The sequence below is a fragment of the Phoca vitulina genome, unplaced genomic scaffold (genome assembly GCF_004348235.1).
Source record: "Phoca vitulina isolate PV1807 unplaced genomic scaffold, GSC_HSeal_1.0 scaffold41, whole genome shotgun sequence".
Taxonomy (NCBI): domain Eukaryota; kingdom Metazoa; phylum Chordata; class Mammalia; order Carnivora; family Phocidae; genus Phoca; species Phoca vitulina.
This window is the reverse complement of record NW_022589744.1, coordinates 12,296,231-12,317,634: the sequence shown is the minus strand read 5'-3', so window position 1 is coordinate 12,317,634 and position 21,404 is coordinate 12,296,231. Positions and strand designations below refer to the sequence as shown.

At 55.2% G+C, this 21,404-nt stretch overlaps 2 protein-coding genes and 1 non-coding gene across 5 annotated transcripts in view; 1 reads left to right on the top strand and 2 right to left on the bottom strand.

Annotated features, from left to right (window-relative positions):
• The first annotated feature begins 2,700 nt into the window (after positions 1-2,700).
• ST6GALNAC2 (ST6 N-acetylgalactosaminide alpha-2,6-sialyltransferase 2) lies at positions 2,701-17,243 on the top strand. The gene is made up of 9 exons (XM_032429645.1): positions 2,701-2,832; positions 6,914-6,974; positions 9,388-9,562; positions 10,201-10,369; positions 10,736-10,874; positions 12,289-12,392; positions 14,153-14,236; positions 15,379-15,478; positions 16,442-17,243. The coding sequence occupies exons 1-9, from the start codon at positions 2,708-2,710 to the stop codon at positions 16,607-16,609; spliced, it is 1,125 nt and encodes a 374-aa protein (XP_032285536.1). The 5' UTR covers positions 2,701-2,707; the 3' UTR covers positions 16,610-17,243.
• Positions 17,244-18,623: 1,380 nt separating this feature from the next.
• PRCD (photoreceptor disc component) overlaps positions 18,624-21,404 on the bottom strand; it is a 20,412-nt gene continuing 17,631 nt past the window's right edge. For all 3 annotated transcript variants that reach the window (XR_004302432.1, XR_004302433.1, XM_032429778.1), the window contains 3 exons: positions 20,913-21,005; positions 20,324-20,366; positions 18,624-19,028 (listed from right to left, as the gene is read on the bottom strand). The gene's annotated coding sequence lies outside the window, so the exon portion shown is untranslated. The remainder of the gene's footprint in view (positions 19,029-20,323; positions 20,367-20,912; positions 21,006-21,404) is intronic.
• On the bottom strand, positions 21,118-21,199 carry LOC116648166. Its single transcript, XR_004302452.1, has one exon. It is a non-coding gene; the product is annotated as a small nucleolar RNA R38 (small nucleolar RNA).

The window sequence follows — 21,404 nt, the reverse complement described above, 5'->3', positions numbered from 1 at the left end:
AGCAGGACTCTGCTCTCACACTGGAAAAAGGCAGCTGCAGGAACTGCCTGTGGCTGTGGCCAGATGTTGGATTTAACAAAGACCTGAAGTAGCCATGAGGACACTGTCACATTCAGATTCAGAGGCAGATGTAGCAGCATTAGAATGGAAAACGTCTGCTCTCTCGGGAATGATGAAGGCCCCTGGTGGCGTCAACGGGGTGGGGGGGCAACAGTCTCAGGGGTGCGGTAGGTAGCCACAGAGACGGCATGGACTTGCCCCAGCCAGAGTGGAGCAGGAGGGGGGCTGGAGCTGACCAAGGACCGGGAAATGGGAGGTGTAGAGAGCTCGGCTGAAGCTGAACACGTCGTGGCACCATTCTACTCTGGAAGGAGGTACTCCCAGCCCCTGTCAGCCAGGCCAGGGTGCAGGCAGCAGGGTGGAGGGCACACTGCACAGGCAGATCTCAGAGCGTGAATCCAGGTGAGGGTTTTGCTGGGCAGAAAGCCAGGAACACAGGGGAATCGGGGTTATGATGAGACAGTAGCTCAGATGATGACCCCCAGGGGTCATAATCTTTCCTGCCTGGACAGGAAAGAAAGCTTCAGGGCTGACGTGCTGGGAGGCATGCAGGGGCAGAGAGATGGAAGCTGGGTGAGGTTGTAGGTGAGGAATAAGAACACTGGGTGGACAGGGCGCCTGGGTGGCTCAGATGGTTAAGCGTCTGCCTTCGGCTCAGGTCATGATCTCAGGGTCCTGGCATCGAGCCCCGCATCGGGTTTCCTGCTCAGTGCAGAGCCTGCTTCTCCCTCTGCCTCTGCCATTCCCTCTGCTTGTGCTCTTCTGTCTATCTCTCTGTCAGATAAATAAATAAAATCTTTAAAAAAAAAAAAAGAACACTGGGTGGACAGATGGGAGGCCTTGGTCTGAGGTATTAAAGGCATAGGAGGTAGACTGGAGTCATTAACACAGGAGGTGGGGGGCCAACTCCCACACAGGAGGAGAACTCCCCCCACACACACACCTTAAGGCTGGAGTCCAGACAGGTGGAGGCTGGGCTGTGGTGGGAGTCAAGCTTATAGGTTTAAAGATGGAAAGTTGAAGAAATGAATAGTTGGCACTGAATGACACTTTAGACCAGACGGACCTAACAGATATATACAGAATATTCCATCCAGAAACAGTGGAATACACATTCTTTTCAAGTGCACATGGAACATTCTCCAGGATAGATCACACATTAGGCCACAAAACAAGTCTCAGTAAATTTGAAAAGACTGAAAGAAGAAGGAGGAGGAGGAGGAGGAAGAGGAGGAGGAGGAGAAATTAATAGTGATTCCCTTTTTCTCTATGAAGTAGGAGAGACATTTGGTGAGAGCAAGGGTGGGCGAGGGATTCACAGGCTCAGAGAGAGGGTCTGACGTTTTATTAACCACTGAAGAAAGGGGATAAGGTGCTGATCAAGGGATAAGTGACATCTACAGGGATTTTGAGGACTAAAACCCACAAAGGTGGAAATGAAAGACTTGAAGCCATTGATTCTGAGTAGTGCCCGTCAAGAGGGTAGCAAGGTGCAGCTCACCCTGAGGGCAGTCTTGGAGTGAAGGGAAGAACCGTCCCATTGTGAGTGCCCTCCTGTGACCCCCCCCTGAGTTGGCCCACATAGGAGGAGGTGAGCCTGAATGACCCATTCCTGCCCAGAGGCGCGGGCCCCAGCTTCTCGGGAAGTCTCGCAGTGGGACAGATACCTGTTGCTGCACCCAGACTTGCTCGCATACGTGAAGGACAGGTGAGGGCAGAACATTCCTGGAAGGGATGGGGTCCCTTTCATCCTTGAAGTTCCTGACAGCTGGGGGCTGCGGTATTTCACAAGCTTTGGAGGCCTAAGACCCTGGACTGCCTGCTGGAGAATATACCCTCCCACCTACTGCTCACTCCCGCGGAGGGCTCTGTTTCAAGGGCGGGGCGGGGGGGTGTGCAAAGCTGCCCTGCCCTTCTAAGTGACGCCCTACCTGGTGACACCAGAGGCCCTGGCGGCCCAGGACAGTCACCAAACGAGGGGAGGAATGGTCTCAGCTCCCCCCATCCATTCCACCCCGGCGGGAGTCCTACCTACCCCGCCCCTTCCACCTCCAACCCAGGGTCGGCGCCTCCATCCTCCCCGCCCCGCCTCAGCCGTCCTCGAGAACGCGCCCCTCATTTCTGCCGCACTTCTGGAAGGAGCCGAGGTGCCGGGGCCAGACCCACAGGTCCTGAGGGTCCTTCCGAGGGGAGCCTCCCTGCCGCGGCTTTCCCGGCGTCAGGCGAGCGGAAGCGGCGGGCGCGGGCCGGGAGCCAGCAGTGCGCGGCCCACCCGGCAGGTGGCGGCGTCTCCCGGCGCCCCGCCCCCCTCGCCGGCCCCCCGGCCCGCGCGCGCCTGCCCTTGACCGCAGCGGGACAGCGGCCGGCCCAAACCCCGGCTCGCCCAGGTGCCCGGGGCGGAGAGCAGCGCCGGAGGGGCGCGGGCAGCTCCGCGAGCCGGGGGGCGACACGCACGCTCCCGGGGCCCGCCGACGCGGCCCCCGAGGGTGCTGCGAGCCCGGGCAGGAGCGGAGCGGCAGGGCGCGGAGGCGCCGCGGGGGCTGGAGGAGGGCAGGGCGGCAGCCTCGGGGAGGCCGGCCCGGCTCACCCGGGCCTCTGCCCTCCGCCCGGGACGGCGGCGGACCGGGCGCCCGCGGGCCAGGGCTGCATGGGGCTCCCGCGCGGCCGCCTCTTCTGGCTTCTGCTCCTGCTCGCGGCTGCCTGCTCGGGGATCCTCTTCACTCTGTACTCCTCGGCAGTGGGGCCGTACCCGGGGCCCCGGTCCGGAGCCAGGTAGGGGCTGCGGCGCGGTCCGACCGGGGGGTGGCTCAGGAGACGCGCAGGGGACGCGCGGGGCGCCCACCCGGGCCCCTCCGTCCACCCGCCGCGTTGGCCTCGCTGGGGTGGCTCGCAGCGGGGACTCGGGCCGCGGCCTTTTGTCCCCAGAGCCTCCACCCGGGCGACCAACCTGCGCTGCCCGGGCCACAGCCTCTGCCGGGGTCCGAGAGGGACCTCGCCCCTTGCGCAGCGGCCACTCGCTCCCCAAAGCCTTGTGGGTTCATTACCTCCGGCCGTGATTCGAAACACTTTTTCTATTGTCCAGATTTGGCTGGGTCGTCTGAGTCAGATAAAAACAGCCCCGTTTGTGTCAGGTAGGCTCCCTCCCTAACGTCACATTCCTCTGACTCTACTTTTGGGGGAGGGACCCGAGACTCCCGGTTCCAACTTTGCCGGGATCCTCGGCGCGACCGCGGCGGCTCGCCTTTCCTGCTCGCTCGGTCTGCGCCCTCCCCGCGCCCGGCGCCCCGCTCTTGCCCACGCGCTGTTTGCTCTGTTTATTTTGGATCAAGCGCCGTCTGGGCGCGATCCGGCGAAGCGGCGGACTCCCCCCGGGAACAGGGCAGAGCCTGGGCTCCATCCAAGTTCCCCTTCTCGAGCCTCCTCCGGGCTCCCCTCCCTCCCGCTCGCCCAGCGCACCTTCCTTGCATTTGTGCTCGGCGAGGATAAACCTACGAGCCTGTGTTTGGTGGGTGATGGTGCCAGTTACTGAGGAAGCCTCCGAAGAATTTGGTTTTCCGTCTGGGAGGCGGATCGAGCTGTGCGGGAGTCTGGATTTGGGAGGCCACGAGGGCCCCCACAGGCTCGCCCACCGGCCTCGGGGCCGCGCTCTCCCTTCAGAGCACTTTCCCACCTGCGCGCCCCTCCCGAAACCTTGCTCCAGGCATAAAGGGATGAAAGGAAAGTCATCTGTTCTCAGGAAACGTGGTCAAAAGGCAGCTAAAGTTGCGAAGCAATACGAAACACCTGCAACTCATTATGAGCCCAGTCCCACTAGAACGAAGGGTGTTCTAGCCGCTGGTACCTGGAATTACTTCACCCCCCTGTAGTCAGAAATTGCGTAAGGTGAGCGACTGAAAATTTGAGGGTGTTAAGAAAGAGAATCCTTTGTGAATTTTATGTAAAGATGTTTTGAAACACATTTCAACATCCTTTGAAAGTATCTAATAAACTTTAAATGTGAGGTTGTTGAACATCCATTATGCCTCAACAAAGTTTTTAAAGGTCTTTCATCTTTTATTTATTTTTTATTTTTTTTTTAAAGATTTTATTTATTTATTTGAGAGAGAGCACATGAGAAGGGGGAGGGTCAGAGGGGGAAGCCGCGGGACTTGATCCAGGGACTCCAGGATCATGACCTGAGCCAAAGGCAGTCGCTTAACCAACTGAGCCACCCAGGTGCCCTAAAGATCTTCCATCTTTTAAAAAGCTAGTACAAGCCAAGAACTTGTCCGTTTTCTTGCTGTTCCCCTAATGTTGGCGATGTAGCTGAACCCCGGGGGTTGGCTGGGAGGGCCTCACTGTAAGAGGAGGGTATTTAGTGCCGGGAGAGGTGGGAAACTGGACCGTCTGGAGCAACTGGGAGCAGGCTGTGTGACCGCCCCCCACCACCGCCCACCTGGGGTGGGAAAGCAGATGGCCTGGCTAGCTGGAGAGCCCCGGGAGGGATGAGGGGTGGTGTTGGGACCCGGTCTTAACCGCACCTGACAGCTCTCATTGAAGGCTAGAGAGTGGAACCCAGCCCAGGAATTTACCCATGGCAGAAGAATCTGGGTCAGGAGTTTCCAGGCATTGGGATAGCTAGACTTGTAAAAATAAATAAATAAATAAATAAATCTTTTTCATTGGTGGGGGAGGGGGCAGTGGTGAGGATAGATCTAGGCCACCACTTAGCTGCCGGTATCTGTTGTCAACATTATTTTGTAAAAGAAAGGACATCCGAGGGCCCAGAGTTCCTAAGCATGCGATCGAAATTGAGTAGATTTCTTTTCATGAGAAATGGCAGTTTGGCTTTCCCCGGTTTCAGTCACCCCCAGGCACACCAGGTCTGGGAGCACATCAGCCTCCTCCTGACATAGAGACAGAGGTCGGTAGGAGCCTAATGGTAGTCAACAATGTGGCCACCGCTCCCCTCCGTCTCTTCACCTGGCCTAGTTTGTCATCTCCCACTGTCACAAGAAGGGTGATATTTACCGAGTAAGATATTTACAGAGACCACACTCACGTTATATTGTTACGATCGTCCTATTTTATTATCAGTTATGGTTGTTAATCTCTTACTGTGCCTCATTTATAAATTAAACTTTATCATTCGTATGTATGTAGAGGAAAAAACATAGCTTGTACGGGGTTCGGTACTATCCACAGTTTCACCCACTGCAGGTCTTGGAGCTTACCCAAGCAGAGGGGAGGTCTACGGTGCAGGGTCCTTATTTCTCCTCAGGCCGGTGACACTTCTGGGAGGGGCATAGGTGGACTGGCTCCCTTGCCCACCCCTTCCAGGCTCTCCACGCAGGTGTGTCTAGAAGCCCTGGGATTCCTAAGGAGATCTGGGAGAAGTTACTGAGCACGGAGGGGTGCTCTGGAGATGAGCAGGCCTCCCTGAGGCTGGGGTGTTCAGGACAGCAAAACAGAACTGGGGTGGGGGGCTCTCCAGCCCGTCCCCAAGCTGCCCTGGCCAGCAGCTCCCTCATCTGGTTCTCAAACCTGGTTCACGCTAGAATCACCTGGGGAGGAAGCCTAGACCGGTCAGATCAGAACTACAGGGGTGAGGCCCTGGGCGCAAGGTGTTTTTCAAAAGCTCCCTGGGGATTCTCACCGGCCCTAACTGGGGTCCCAGTTCCTCTTCAAAGGGGGTCCTGTTATGCTGAGGAGAAGAACTACAGGATGGGGGGGGCAGGTGGCCATCCGAGGGGGAAAGAGGGATGCGGGAAGGAATCATCCCTGCTCTTCCCCGGCTGCCCCTCCAGGGTCCTCTGGAAACCTGAAGTGAGGCAGGTCGCACGCTCCCTTGTGGCCCAACTGGCTCAGCACTGTCAGAAGCAAAAAAAAAAAAAAAAAAAGCAAGTAACAAGAGACCTTTATTTCCTTGCAAACTGCCTCCTGATCCAAAATCTTCCCCACCTGCTTTCTTGTGACTGAGGGGGTGGGGGGAGGCGGGGGTGGGTGGGAGACAGGAGTCTAGGAGAAGCCTGACACCCTTTTGAATAGGCAAAGGCCCCTAGTCCTTCCGTTCTGTTTGCTGTGTCCTCTGATGTAGGGGCCGCCTGGCAGGTGGGAGTAGGGGTGGAGAGTAACATCAGCCCCTTCCCTCCCTCCCGAAGGGACACGGTCATAGAGGTTGTCACAACAAGGTCCTTTCCCTTCTTCCTTTAGGTAACAATAGCTACCATTTAGAGGACGCTTTTTGTATGAGATAATCTTGAGTCTCTATGTGAACCCTTCCAACAACTGGAGATGTGATATGATTAATAATGATAATTAATCACTTGATTATATCTGCGGTCCAGACGGAGACACTGAGGCTCTGAGAAGTAACTTCCCTAGATCACGGGATACAAACCTAGGGAGTGAGGCTTCAGACCCCTGGCCTCCACGGGGAGCCACAGGGCAGGAGCCAGGAACAACGGCAGGACGACTGACCCCAAGAGGAAGGGGGACCACGTCAGTCATCTGGGACCAACCCTTCTGGGGCCTTGGCAGGGAGCTCCCTCAGATGGCGGCAGGGGGCTGGCAAGCTTGCCTAGTGTATGTTTTCATCCTTGAACCAGATCTCACTGTTCTGTAAACTCCACATTTCTGCCGCTTGCCATGGGATTTCTTGGATTTCTGGGTTTAGAAGGCTGAGCAAAACATACTAATGTGACAATATTTTTGTTCCTAAAGAGGGAGACATGGGCAAAAATCAGAGCCTGGCAAGATCAAAGGAATGCCATCTTTGACTTTGACAGGCTTTGTCAGCCCCTGGAGCTAAGAGTCAGACAGAAGTTTCCGAGGGACAGGTCCGACGCCTGCTTTACTTCTGCTTCTCCCCCAGGAACGCCACATCGTCTCGAGCATTCTTTGGACGCAAGGCATCAAATGCCGGAACAAGAAAGGTACAATGGTCGACTCTTCTGGCAGTCGAGCATCTTCAAGTTAACGGGGAGGAGGGGCCAAAGAAGAGCAAACAAGAACATTCTTGTGAGACTGTTGGGCAGGAGCTCTCTGGACCCTCTAAACATGACATGTCAAGCTGAGCAGCCAGCCAGGCCTGGCCACCAGGGTTCCCTGCACCCCAGGAGCAGAGAAGGGGTGTAGCCAGGAGAAGAGTTCTTAGGAAGTCTTAACTTTTTTTTTTAAAGATTTTATTTATTTGACAGAGAGATAGCAAGAGCAGGAACACAAGCAGGGGGAGTGGGAGAGGGAGAAGCAGGCCTCCTGCCGAGCAGGGAGCCCGATGCGGGGCTCGATCCCAGGACCCTGGGATCATGACCTGAGCCGAAGGCAGACGCTTAACGACTGAGCCACCCAGGCGCCCTCCCCACTGGGTTTTAAAAAAAGGACTCGAGGTGGCTTTTGGATACACATACCAAGGCAAAAATATAAAATAGAATAAAATGAAGAAATGGCCAAAGGAAAAATAAAGGTAGGAGAATAAGACAATGTCATGTAGAGAAGTGCATGAACGATGGGCCACATCGTTCCCTATTCCCTATCCCATGAATAAGGAATAGGCTATAGATCTGGCTCTGAGCTTCCTGGTGGCCACAGTGAAGAGGGAAATTTGCCATTGTGTCCATGAGGTAATAGCAAGCCAGCTGCCCAAATGAAGTACAGCCTTTCCCAATACAAAGACTGAAGAGTTTTCTCCTGGCACCTCTTAAAGAAGGTCCTGGAAAACATCCCAAAGATGAACTGAAAGGTAGTGAAATTAGTAGTTGGTTCTGCTACAATGCTTGCTTTGAAAATGTGAATTTGTTCCCATAAGATTGGTATCTTAGGAAACAATTTGAGCATAACACAAACTTTTGTTTGCTTATGAGTGACTCTGTCATTGAGAACACTAAGGTTAAATGCAGAGAACTGCACCCAACCGAAGGGAGCCTCGAAGGAATTCACAAAATGTACACACATGCGCCCTTCAGATACGCACTTCATTGTTCTCTAACTCTCTTTGCACTACTTCACAGTAACTCACCAGCTGCCACCCTCCTGAAGCCCACTCACACAGGCAAACGGCAAGTCTTCTCCAAGGTCAAGGGCCATATGTTTAGTAGAACGTGGTAGATCTTAACCACAGGATGTGTGAGACTGTGCCTCCATCTTTGTTAGGCCCCTCGTTTGTCCTATCATCCATCACTGACAAAGCTTTTGAGTGTTGCGCCACTCATCCCATTTCCCCAAAAGCCCTGTGGTTTTGACTGCACCCGTTTTGCATAGTGTGGTGGTTTTTAGGCATCCATAGGTAATGTTATAGCAGAAATTACTGCATAGCTCCTTCCTGCATTGGTCAAACCAGCAGTCTTAACAAAGAGCCCCCTTCAGTGGGAAGGGTAGCCCCACCCAGGGCGAGGCAGTGCGGGATTCAGACATTGGGGGTTGCAGGCAAATGGGGTGGGACCCTCTTCAGTACCCTCCCTCAAGGTCCCTGCGCACAGAGGCACTGTATATTTTCCTAGAGCTTCTGAAAGGAATTAGCACAAACTGGGGTGTTGAAAATAAGAGAAATTGATTTTTTCACAGTTCCAGACTCCAGAATCCAAAATCAAAGGGTCAGCAGGGCCACCTTCCTGAAAGTTCCAGGGAAGAATCCTTCCTTGCCTCTTCCAGTTTCTGGTGGCGCCAGAGGTTCTGTGGCTTATGGCCAGGCCACTCCAGTCTCTGTGTGTCTTCACGTGGCTTTATAAGGACTCCAGTCATTGGATGAGGGCCCACCCTAAACTAGTATGACGTCATCCTAATTAATTACATCTGCAAAGACCATATTCCCAAATAAGGTCACATTCTGAGGTTCTGGGCAGACACAAGGGGAAGGGGGGACACTAGTCAACCCAGTACAGGTACCACCTGGACGAAAATGATCATAATCTTTCCAGCAGCCCGTCCCATACAAATCTTACAGTGAGAACAGCCAGAGCTAGGATTTGGATCCAGGCCGACGGATTCCAAAGCCCAGGCTGCAATTCCTCCACCAAAGGGCAGGCGGGTCTTACCCATTTGGTGGGAAAACGCCCCAGGGTTGCTCTAAGTGTGAAGTGAAGGAGTAAGAGGCCAGAGCCACCAGGCCCTGGATAGGTGGCATCCAGGAGAGAGAGGGCTGGGCAGGGTAAATCCAGAAAGCTCTCTGACCCCCACCACGCCGCTGTGCCACAAGCCAGCTCAGCTGGCAGGTCTGGGGGTGGACCAAGTCTGGGGGTGAAGGGTAGCTCTTCCAACCAGCCTGCAGGGCCTTCACGCTCCTAGGAAGGTTGCCACCGGCCACAGCCCCCAGCTAAGGGAGCTCGGCACTCTCTATCTCCTGCCCCACAGAGCCCGCGCTGCCGACACTCGCTTTATCTGGCCATCCAGAAGCACCCCCACTTCCGTGCCCTGTTCGAGCTCTCCACTCCAGTGCTGCTCTCGGGGGGCCTCTTCACTCAGGAGCTCTGGGACAGACTGAGCCAGCACAAAGCCCCCTATGGCTGGCAGGGGCTCTCCCGCCAAGGTAATTGGAAGTGGCTGCTGCTTGCCGAGCCCTCTGGCCCCAGAGAATCCCTTCCTCCTGCTTTTGGCCCAGGTGCCAGCCCTGCCGTCACAGCACCTTATGGGGACCCCCCCACACACACCCCACCCCCCTGCCCCTTTCTTTCCAGGAAGGTCTCAGGGCTCAGCCCCCCCGCTGTGTGACTCCTGCCGTACCCACCAGCCCCTACAAGCACGAGGGGGTCGGGGGGGGGCTTGATGTGCCTGCTGACCAGCGCTCACCTCCTGGGGCCAGCGTCCCAAGGCGGCCGAGAACGGGCTGGGGCTCCTCAGCCAGCCTGCCCATGGTTCCCGCTGTGGGAAACCGCCCAGAGCACCCCCCGCCCTTCAATCTGCCTCACATTATTTTACTGTGGAGCATACGGTCTTGAGAGGACTAGTTATTCGAGTTCTTGCGGTGACTGAGGGGACAGCCAAACCCTCCCCGCCCAGTTCAGCCTCATGGCCCCACTGACGTTTTGCTCTCCCCCCGCCCTCTGTGCCTTGGATGGGGCTGGTGTCAGGTCTCTGGCAGGGGGCGTGCCACAAACAGCCCCGGGACAGCCCCGACCCACATGACAGCCCCTGCTCATGGCGCCCTGCCTGGTCTGGCACCCACAGCCGTCAACTCCACCCTGAGCCTCCTGAACGGCTCAGAGAGCTCCGAGCTGTTCGCCGCCTCCGGGAAGCCGCTCTCCACGTGCATCCGGTGTGCGGTGGTGGGGAACGGAGGCATCCTGAACGGCTCCCGCCAGGGTCTGAACATCGATGCCCATGACTACGTGTTCAGGTATGCGGCGCAGGAGCCAGGGAGGAGGTGGGAGAGGAGCTGGGAATGGAGCTAGTCCCCAGCCAGCCCCTGGGGGAGCATCCTCTGGGAGGGCCATGGCCGTCGGGACGGGACCCTGAAGATGGGAGTGCGGGTGCCGCGTGCCAGCAGGGAGGGAGCCGCCGGGGCCAGATGTGCCCATTTCACAGGCCATCCCTTGAGGTCTGGAGGAGCAGGGATGGGCTGGATGGGGCACTGGTGCTGCCTTGGGCAAGGGGCACGGTCTGCACAGAGGCCTGGGGGCAGGCGCGGCAGACCCCCGGGGAAGGAAGTACAAACACAGCATGTGTGACCATCGGGACGCTGACGGACCTCTGTTTGGACCAGACTCAACGGTGCTGTGATCAAAGGCTTCGAGAAGGATGTGGGCACCAAGACCTCCTTCTACGGCTTCACTGTGAACACAATGAAGAACTCCCTCATCTCCTACTGGAACTTGGGCTTCACCTCCGTGCCACAAGGCCAGGTGAGGCTTCTGAGGGGCCTGCCACTGTCACTGACGGTTGGTGCCACTGTTCCCGGAGTCCCCTCTGTGAGGCGAACCACAGCAGCCCCAGTCCAGTAGATGGAGAGCTTGTGCCAGGATCCTGGGTGCATGTGATGGGGCCACTGAGGAGGGGGATCTGGGCAGGGACACCCCGTGGTTTCTGGCAGCACAGAACTGCTCTGGAGTAGAGCATGAAAGCCTAATATTCACTGGAAGCTTATGGGGTGCCAGGCTCTTTATGGGATGCCATGTCAGCCCCATTTTACTGCTGAGGAGACTAAGGCTGGGTGCCCTTCCTTCAGCAAGGACTCCCCCCTCGCCCCCACCCAGAGCTCACGCTACACACAGGGGAAGGGTACTTAGCGCCTCTTCTGTTCCCGGCAGTAAACATGGTCAGCTGCCTGTTTCCTGATGGCAGCACATCCATCCAAGGCCACCACGCAGCTAAAATCAGCAACCTCCAGGCCCCTCTGACCACACTAGCACTAGGGCTGTCTCCCATTTCCCTGAGCTGCGTTCCTGATCCCACAGCAGCCTAGGAGGGAGGCTGAGGTTCAAAGGCATGGAACCGCGTGCCCAGCCAGGGAGCAGGGGAGCCAGAATTCGAGGCCACCCACTGCCTGCGGCTTGTGCAGTCTCACCCGGTTACGGGAACACTGCTCCTCCCTTCAAGAGCCGTCTGGGTGCCACATAAAGGGGAGATCCCAGGATAAGGGCTCTGTGGTGCTCGATAAGACCGGGCCGAGTTTCTGGAAGCTTCCTCCTCTGAGCAGGAAATCCAGGAGTGTCGTAGACACAGCAGGACCTCTCTTAGCTCATGACAGAACAAAAGAGAGCAGCTTTTATTTCTGGGCACATTACCCGTATGACTTACCACTGCGTTAATAAATTACCCCAGACTTGGTAGCTTTAAACGACAAACATTTATTATCTTACAGTTTCAGGGGGTCAGGAATTCGGGAACAGCTTAGCGCAATGGTCTTGGCTCAGGATCAGCAGGGGCTACGGGCACTTGAAGGCTTGAAGGAGGCCAGAGTCAAGATGGTGCCTCTCTAGGCTACTAGAGTGTCCCCAGGTCATGGCGGCTCACTTCACCCAGCGCGAGGGGTCCCAGGGAGCTTTATAGCCTCGTCTCCAAGGTCACACGCCATCCCTTCCTCTTCTTCCTATTCATTAGTCACTCAAGGGGATGGCAAGTAAGCCTCACCTACCAGATTTGTGACCACGCACTGAAACCACCATGGTACCCAGGAGTGGGGGTGACAGGCAGAGAGCAGAAATTCCCCCATCAGGACAGGTGGCGGGACCGGGTGGAGGGCTGAGCAGGCACTGGACACAGTCTTGTTCGGGGGGGCCGGGGGGGACTGGCTCAGGTTCTCTGTTGCCCCGACAGGACCTGCGCTATATCTTCATCCCCTCTGACATCCGGGACTACGTGATGCTGAGATCGGCCATTCTGGGTGTGCCTGTCCCCGAGGGCCCTGATAAAGGGGACAGGTGAGCAGCAGAGTGGGTGTGGGGCGTGGTAGTGCTGGGACCACTGTCAGGCTGGGAAAGTGGGTGAGGACAGCAAGAAAATCCCCAAGAATTCAGTCGACTGTTGGGGAATTACGCTCTTTTTTCCTACCCCCAGAGCAGCCCAGGTAACCCTCCTGGTCCCCAGGAGCCCGCCTGACGAGGTGGGCTGTAGCCCTGAAGGGCCGCTTTTCTGAGTGGAGCAGGTAGGCCTGGCTCCCCAGCTTCGGGCTGCTGGCCCCTACCCAACACAGCCCCCCAGCCGGCAGCACGGCCCCGCTCGTCCACTCCAGACTCAGCTGGCTTGCTGAGCACACTGTGTCTGGAAGCAGAGTGGGGGGGCCGGTATCCATGGCCCTCATCCCGGTGGGCACCCTCCCAGGACTGTGCCTGTGAAACGGAGAGCAGGTGATGTGGGCCCAGTGTCCTGCAAAGAGAGAACAAAGGGCACTCTGTCTTTTCTCCGCCACCTTCCCGGGCAGTAGGCCCATGTCCAGCTCTTTTGAACCATGTCCTGGCCTCAGCCGAACCTTCTCCCTGTGGTGCTGAGACAATTTCTTGTCCCAAAGTCGAGTCCTTAGAAATCCATGCCACCTCTGCAGCCACGAAGACCAGCCTTCCTATCTCAGTGCTTCTGGACCATGCCGCCCACCCCCGAAAGAGCAGATTCTGAGGTCCTTAGGGGTTAAGCCCTCAAAGGCCAGGCCCGCTTACTCTGGCCCACCTGCACCCCGCCTTGTGACGATCCAACAATCACTCGTGACACCGCAGCTGGTCATAAGGGGGGGGCTTTGTGACACGGGTGGGACTGGGCTCTTGGGGGGGCTGGCTCAGAGACATCGATCGGGTGGTCGTAAGCCTCCCCAACACCAATGAGCTCCCCCTCCCATACCCCCAATCCATCCCCTACCCAGTCCCCCTCCCAGTCCCGGTCCAACCATATCGCCTCTTCCAACCAGCAGGCCTATTCCAGCTCTGGTGGCTCAGCCCCTTCTCCATCCCCCACCCGGGGGTCTTCCTCCCGGCCCCCCTCTCACCCTGCCACCCCATCTGCCTCACAGCCCTCTTCCCGGGCTTCGTCCCTGACCCCCAGCCCTCATATCCAACATGTGCCCCGAGGGTCTTCCCAAAACCCCACTCCACCCACCTCCAAATCTCCTTCCCAATCTGGCTTGAAATCCCTCTCTCGAAACTCTTCCCAAACTCCTCCCGTGCCTATCCCCCGGTCCCCTTCCCACAGCCCCGCCACCTCAGCCTCCTACATCGGACCCATTCGGGCCATCCCCTCCTACATCGCCCCCTACGTGCCCCGCTTCCTGAAGGAACCCCCCTTCTTCCAGCCCCCCACCGCACCCCTGCCCCAGAACCAGTGCTTCCCCTGCTCCTTCCCCTGCCCGGCCCGGGAGCCCCCTCCTATCCCGGACTCTCTCTACTTCCCCCTGCTCCCACCTCCTCCCCACCACCCCCGGGTCAACTGCTCCTTCCCGACCCCTCCCGCCCTGTTCACGCCCCCCTCCTCTCTCACCTACACCCTGCCCACTGAGGTCCTGGTGAGCGGAAAGCCCCACGTGGTGCCCACGGTGTTGCCGGCCACCTTCTACACGCCCTTCTCCCGCTACCACCCCCAGCCCCGCCCGCACCGCGCGCGCCCCCGCAGGCCCAGTGCCTTTCCCCTCACCTCGCTCCCCAACTTGCCCTACGACGGCCCGGGCCGCTCTGTCCACTTCTTTCATGGGTCCTAGGCCTCAGACCTATTTCGGACCAGAAGCCTCTGCCAGGAAATTCAAGCTACTACATCCAGACTTCATCAGCTACCTGAGGGAGAGGTAGGTGTGTGTGTGTGGGGGGGGTGGTGCACAAAGAACAGCTCCTCCCTCCATCCCCCCTGCACACCAGCCCATCACTGCAGGTCCTTTATGGCCCAGACACTGTAACCTACAGTGAGAGCTAACCTGTATTGGGCCCAAACACAGGCAGTCCAAGGCGACCACAGGGAGGAACCTGGAAATACCGGCCTGATCTCACCCCTCCTTCCCTCCCTCAGTCCCTCTCCCTCTACCAGTGGTTCCAATGTGTGTGTGTGTGGGGGGGGGTATCACGTGCCCCTCTGTGGAGACGTTCTGGTTGTCACTAGGTAAGCACCACTACCAGGTAGACACAGGGATGCTGTTGAGCATCATACAACAAAGAATGTTGCCCCTGCAACAAAGAATTATTTGGCCCAAAACATCAGTAGTGCCATGGCTGAGAAGCCCTGCTGTCACCCCCTGGCTGGCATCCCCAGAGAGCAGGTGGAGAGTGGCGAGTGGATCTGGGGAGGCCGACTGGAGCCGGCACTCACAGCCCCATTCAGCAGAGGAAGAAACAGGCTCAGAGAGGCTAGGCGGTTTGTCTGGCAAAGCTCAGATGTGAATCCGGGCTGAGGTCAGGCCTGTGGCCACCGCACTGTGGCCTCACTTTTGCATTCTGAGAGTGTGTGCACACACCTCTCTCACCAGTGACTCCAGGCCCAGGACCTGGGTGCCCTGCCCCTCATGTCCCTCATAAGGGATTCTTGCTGGGCCGAAGTCTGTGGAAAGAAAGAAACCTAGGTCTCGGGCTAGATAAATAGGCCACCTGTCCCCTCCCCACTGTGGTTACTTAGCCCAGGGGTGAAGGCAGGGTGTTGCAGAGAGGAAAGGGCACTCAGGCTGGGTTCACGCTTCTAGAGTGGGAGAGGGAAGGATCATACCTGGGGTTCTTCTGCACAGGCCTGCTCCTCTTTCTCACCCCACTCTGTTACCCACACTTGGGCTTTTGCTTCATTTGGGTTTTTTCCTAAATGGGGAATGGACTGCACTAGAAGAGCCAGGAAGTTCTGAACGGTTTTCCAGGCCATCTGAACTGGTGGCTGGAAAGCCGAAGGGCACAACCATCGAGTGAGACCTACACCTCTTTCTTGAGTTTTGATGCCGCTTTTCGTCTCCAGGTTTTTGAAATCAAAGTTGATTAACACAAATTTTGGAAACCTATATATGCCTAGTACTGGGGCCCTCATGCTGCTGACAGCTTTGCACACCTGTGACCAGGTAAGAGGCCTTACCTTTCGGGAGCCCACAGCAGCAGAGGACAGTTGTGGGTGGAACCTAATCTGATCCATGATAACCCCTACAGGAGGCCTGTCACCCCCAGGCCTGGAACTCGGCCTCTCCCCTCTGGGGAAGGGATTCTCCAGCTGCAGGAGCAAAAGCTGGTCTCTGGAAGGGGCAGGGAGTGCCACTCCTGAGCTACCTCCACGTGGGCTACGCAGGGGCCTTTCCAGGACAGGTGCTGGGCCAGCCTTGCCCTCCTCCAGGAGCCACCTGCCCAGGCACCTCTGTCCTTCACCCCTGTGGTATTTAAGGCGCATGTTATCAAATTGTTTTTATGAAAGCAAAATCGCAAAAGGAGTGGATAAGGACATCCTTCTAGAACTGGGCTGGGCAGCAGGTTTAGCCTTCCACAACCATTGAAATCACTGCCTGAGACGTCCCCAGTGCCGCCCACATGAGTCCAGCAGAGGTTGAGAAGCACTTTTCAGAGAAGGGCAGTGAGCCACACTAAAGCCAGTACAGAGCTGGAGATCAAGGGCCGCTCCACGACGCTGTCCTATTCCTTTTCCCGATTTGTTTAAGGCAGCAGTCTCTTGACTGTGCTCCCATGAATGAGCAAGTAGTAATGGGGTTTGGCTCCGCCTCGAGCTTAACGAATCACAGACCCGACTCTGAATCCCAGCCTGGCCACTCGCTAGCTCGTGACTGAGGACATGTCCGGTTATCTCTCTGAGCGCTTCCCCACTTGTAAAATGGGGATAATACCTGAGATTATCCTGAGGCTGAGAGAACGTGTACAAGAGCACAGGGCCCGCTGTTAGCTCGAGCTCCAACTACTGTTTATGTGTGTCTTGGACAAGGTGGGGGGGTGGGGACCGTGCCTTTCCCAGTTCATGTCACTTCACAATTCTGTCTGCACAGAGCTCAGTAAATGCTAATTCAATGACTATCCTTGTCCAGGTTAGTGCCTATGGATTCATCACAAGCAACTACTGGAAATTTTCTGACCACTATTTCGAGCGAATAAAGAAACCACTGATATTCTATGTCAACCACGACCTCTCCCTGGAAGCCACCCTGTGGAAGAACCTGCACAAGGCCGGCATCCTTCAACTGTACCAGCGCTGACCCTGAGGTACCCAAGCCCTTTGTTCTCGCAGAGCCGTGGACCTGTGGCCCCGGCCCCTCACGTGGCCTAAGCGGCCTCCGGTCTTTTCAGCCTCTGAGAAGGGCTCCAGCTCCCCTCCACCCACCCCTTCTTCTCTAGAGAACATTAAGAGGTGGATTTGTGACTCACTGAAGCTTGTTCATTGTGGGACACCCCATTTTGTTCTTGGGTTTCTCCAAGAAAACTCCACTCTGGGTTGGAGACAGACATCCCGACCTTGGGTGAAGGGAAAAGACTGCTCTGCTGGATGTTTTAAAACTGAAGGTAACACAAGATGAGATTGTGACCCTCACCAGCGAAGGGCAAACATACTTCGGAGCAGAGGATCTCAAAGCCAGCAGCTGGTACGGAACCTGAGGATGTTGGTGCAGCGACTGCCGACATGTCCACTGACCAGGGTCAAGCAGCAGTAGGCTCACACACTCCACAGCCAGACCCTCCCACGAGCACGTCCAGCTCCCAGCACCTCCACGACGACGGACTCTTAAGACGCGCCTAAACCACCTGAGAACATGACCACTTTCCTCCTCCTGCCCCGTGATAAAGTGGGAGCACAAAAGGCAGAATGTAATTTGAACTAGGTACTTGCATAAATGACAGGATGACCCTTGTGTCTTTTCTGTGTGTTGGGGAGGGGGCTGGGGGTGGTACACCACAGTGTTTAGCATGCAGATCACTCAGAAAATTCAAGAACCATGGGCCAGCCCTGGCAATTTGACAGGGGTCAACTGCACAGAGGGCTGCAGGCCTAAGTCGTAACGGATGGATTACCACCTGGCCACCGGAAAGACGACACGATCAGGTAATGAACCCTCAGCTTCACATCATGGCTTCAGTAAATCTGGGCTTAGATGATAGGCAGTTTCCTTTTAGACAGAGCACATGGGCCTCTATTGGAAGGGTAAGTCTCAACTAACCAAGTTATCACTATAGGCCTTAAGCCCTGGGATTTACTGGCCTGAGGACTAGTAGCTCAAGTCCGATCTGCTCCACTGTCCAAAGCCTGCTTGAGGGGGCACTGATCACCACTGGCTAATTCACCAAGGCCCAGGACCTGGCCTCTGGCTCCATGGTTTTGGAAGGCAGATCCTATGAGCATGTTTTAGAGGGATGAACTGTCACTGGAATCAAACTACTTTAGAAATTCAGGTATGTGATGATCAAAGACCTGGGCGTTCACGTCAGAGGCAGCTGCTTGGAACCACCACTTCCTGTGGCTGGCGAGCCGTGCAGGCTGGAGGGGAGTAGCAAGCAGGAGGCCAAGGCCTCTCCCTTTAGCTTGGCAACATCAAACTGTCCCTTGATCTCAAAGACAGCAGTGTCCCAAGTATATTTCTCTGGAAAGAATTATTGGCCTGGGAAGAACACCATCAAATGTGGGAAACCTGGTACCAAGTATCAGTCCATTCTGCCACCTGACAGTGACCTTTACTAGTAAAGAAACCCCACTGCCCTGGTAAGCCAGCGTAGCCTAAGTCAGGACGCCTGGCCTCCTTGTATCCAGGACACTTGTCCTTATTCCTGTCACATCTGTAGCTATCAGAACCTAGGTCAATCCGTTACATTTGAGAAATGCTAACGTTATGTTTGTGGGTGGTAACCCATTAAGAGGGGCAGAAAATCAGTTTAGTGGGGAACTTCTAAAACATCTGATTGCATCCTATGAAACTTGGGGGACCTCAGTGGCTCAGTCGGTTAAGTGTCCCACTCTTAGGGAGAGGAAGTAGACTCCCCGCTGAGCACAGGGCCCAGACGTGTCTGACTCGATGTGATTTCAGCTGGTGATCTCAGGATTATGAGATCGAACCCCCCCGTTGAGCATGGAGTTTGCTTGTGACTTTCTCTCCCTCTGCCCCTCTTAAAAAAACAAACAGTATTCTGTGAAACCTTCATTTACATAAGAATGTGTTAGCTAAGTCACAGAGTAAAATCCCAGTATGAGGGTCTCAACATGAAATCCATGTTACAAAAATCCATTTTTAAAAACTTTTATTTGTGCTTCAAAATTTAAGCCCAAGATACATTAACTTCACAGGAAATCCACTCTGAGAAACCTCTTTCTAGGCTGAGCACCTGCTTCCCCTCAGTCTCCCCAAAACAGAGCACATACACATTAACCCTTTTCAGTTCACAATCACTGCCCTCTTGCCAGCACACCAGTTACACCCAGATCAGCTAAACTGTGGCATTCTGGATGTTACACCCTGATTTGACTGCCAGCGGGATGAGCTGTCACTCAAATTCTTTGGCTCCTTTTGAAGACCAAGTCCAAAGAATTCTTCAATTATTCTCCCTTTGGGGGATTATTTTGTAGGCATTAACAATTAGCAACAGAGGCCGTGCTGCTCCACCTGGCATCGCCTGTCCTGAGGAGATAACCTGCAAGACCAAAGGAGAGTCATTTGATGGATCAGTCAAGCAGGGGACTCAAAATTGAAAGCCAAAGTGAATGAAGAAAAGGCAATTGTAGCAGCGCTCATTGTAACCAGACATTAGGCCCATGCTGTTGAGGGGACCACCGGGCACAGAACGCTTCAAAGCAGGCTGCCAGGATTCCCAGAAGACCTGAAACTGCAGCCTGCCCTCAGGAGCTAATGCGCAAAGGGAGCAGGGTCTGGCAAGGGGCCAGGGAAGAACCACCACGAAGCACTGGGGACATTCTCATTCAACCCCTTTCTGGAGGTTAAGCTTTTCAAGTCAAACCTAAAGGTCTACCTGAGTCCCGTGGTGCAGTCAAATCTACTCCGCAGGAACAATGAGGCAAGAAGTCGACTTCCCGACTTGCTAAAACATATACTTTTACTGGGGCCAGTTTTCAGGCTTATTAAATCCCACCCCAAATCTAGCTTTCTTGGTAACTGAACAATTATGTGACCTTAAATACAAAAAGCCATACATACCCCCCAATTTCAACAGAAAAAGGCCATCTGCCCACTCTAAGCCTGGCATTTAAATGGGAACAAAGCCAGACACCCTCCCGGCCCAGTATACTGGGCTACTTTCTTGTTCGCACGACAGCCCCTCAGCCCTCGGCTACCCCAGGAGCAGCCCCATGCCCATCATGTTGTCCAGACCCGATCTCAGCTAACCCTAGGAGAGCTCCCTGGTGTTGTAAACAAAGCACCTGGAAACCAAACAGCTCTGCTGGTGCCATGCCTTCTTTCCTCAATGTCACCATGTGGTGCAGAGGTAGGTCACAGTCCTGCCACAACTGGCAGACTTCCGACATTCCCGTCGGTTTCAAAGACTGCATTCATTTCCTCGAAATATGGGACAAGCACTCTTTCATTCCACAGTAAGAACATGACCCACACCTGGGCTACTTGCCCATTTCTGCCCCTTCTTAGAGCCTGTACCCCAGGAACATCGATCAAGGGGCCTAGAGTGCGACAGGGCAGCCACACCATCAGTTTTCAAGCTGCAGAGGGACGATGCACTCGACTGGGGTCTTCGCAGGGTAGACCATTCCATCTGGAGTCCGTTCAGATTGATCCCTGATAAAGCCTCAACTTTTAAGAGCAAAGAGCCAAACCCCAACGCCTCAGAATAGATGGTTTCCCCTCAGCCGAGATGTTCAGACAGGGATAACTAACCATCATAGGCTTGTGGGGCTTCCTAGGGACACGAAAGATGGAAACAAAGACCACAAGCAACAGAGGAGTCCTTTCACTTACTTCAGGCAAAGCATGTCAGTTCTGTCTCACACACTGCAGACATCTAGCAAAGAAAACAAACCCATGTTAGGGGCGCCTGGGTGGCTCAGTCGTTAAGCGTCTGCCTTCGGCTCAGGTCATGATCCCGGGGTCCTGGGATCGAGCCCCGCATTGGGCTCCCTGCACCGCGGGAAGCCTGCTTCTCCCTCTCCCACTCCCCCTGCTTGTGTTCCCTCTCTCGCTGTGTCTCTCCCTGTCAAAAAATAAAATCTTAAAAAACAAAACAGGGGCGCCTGGGTGGCTCAGTCGTTAAGCGTCTGCCTTCGGCTCAGGTCATGATTCCAGGTCCTGGGATCGAGCCCCGCATCGGGCTCCCTGCTCGGCGGGAAGCCTGCTTCTCCCTCTCCCACTCCCCCTGCTTGTATTCCCTCTCTCGCTGTGTCTCTCTCTGTCAAAATAAATAAATAAAATCTTTAAAAACAAAACAAAACAAAACAAAACAAAACAAACCCATGTTAAAATCTCCCTGCCACTCAGCACAATCCTAAACCCGAGGCAGGAGCAGCAAAACAAACATCCCACCAAGTCTACTTGGAAGGGCTCTACTTACATACGAAAGCAAAGTCTCCGCTTCGGGCCCAGGGCACGGGCTAGGCGCTACCACTGCCATCCGCTTCTGCAGGATCCGAGGCTGAGACTGCACCTGGCAACAAGAAATTGCAAAAGAAAAACCTACTCAAGACATACACAGGTTAACTCTCAAGTAGCTCACACTCAAATCTGGCCTCAATTTTTTTATAAAGCAAACTTGGGAACTGAGTTTCAGACATCCATATTCCACAGAAAGGCCTTTCTTTGCCTTCAGACAGGGATAACTTTAGATCATCATGGACTCAGCTCCCACCAATCCTCCAGCCCACGGGCTGACACTTCTAGCAGAGGCAGACCACTTTTTCCTTACAAAATTCTGCTTTGCTTCCCTCATTAAGAATTCTCAATCTTGTCTTTTTTTTTTTTTTTAAAAGATCTTATTTATTTATTTATTTGAGCTCCCTGCTGAGCTGGGAGCCCAATGCGGGACTCGATCCCAGGACTCTGGGAT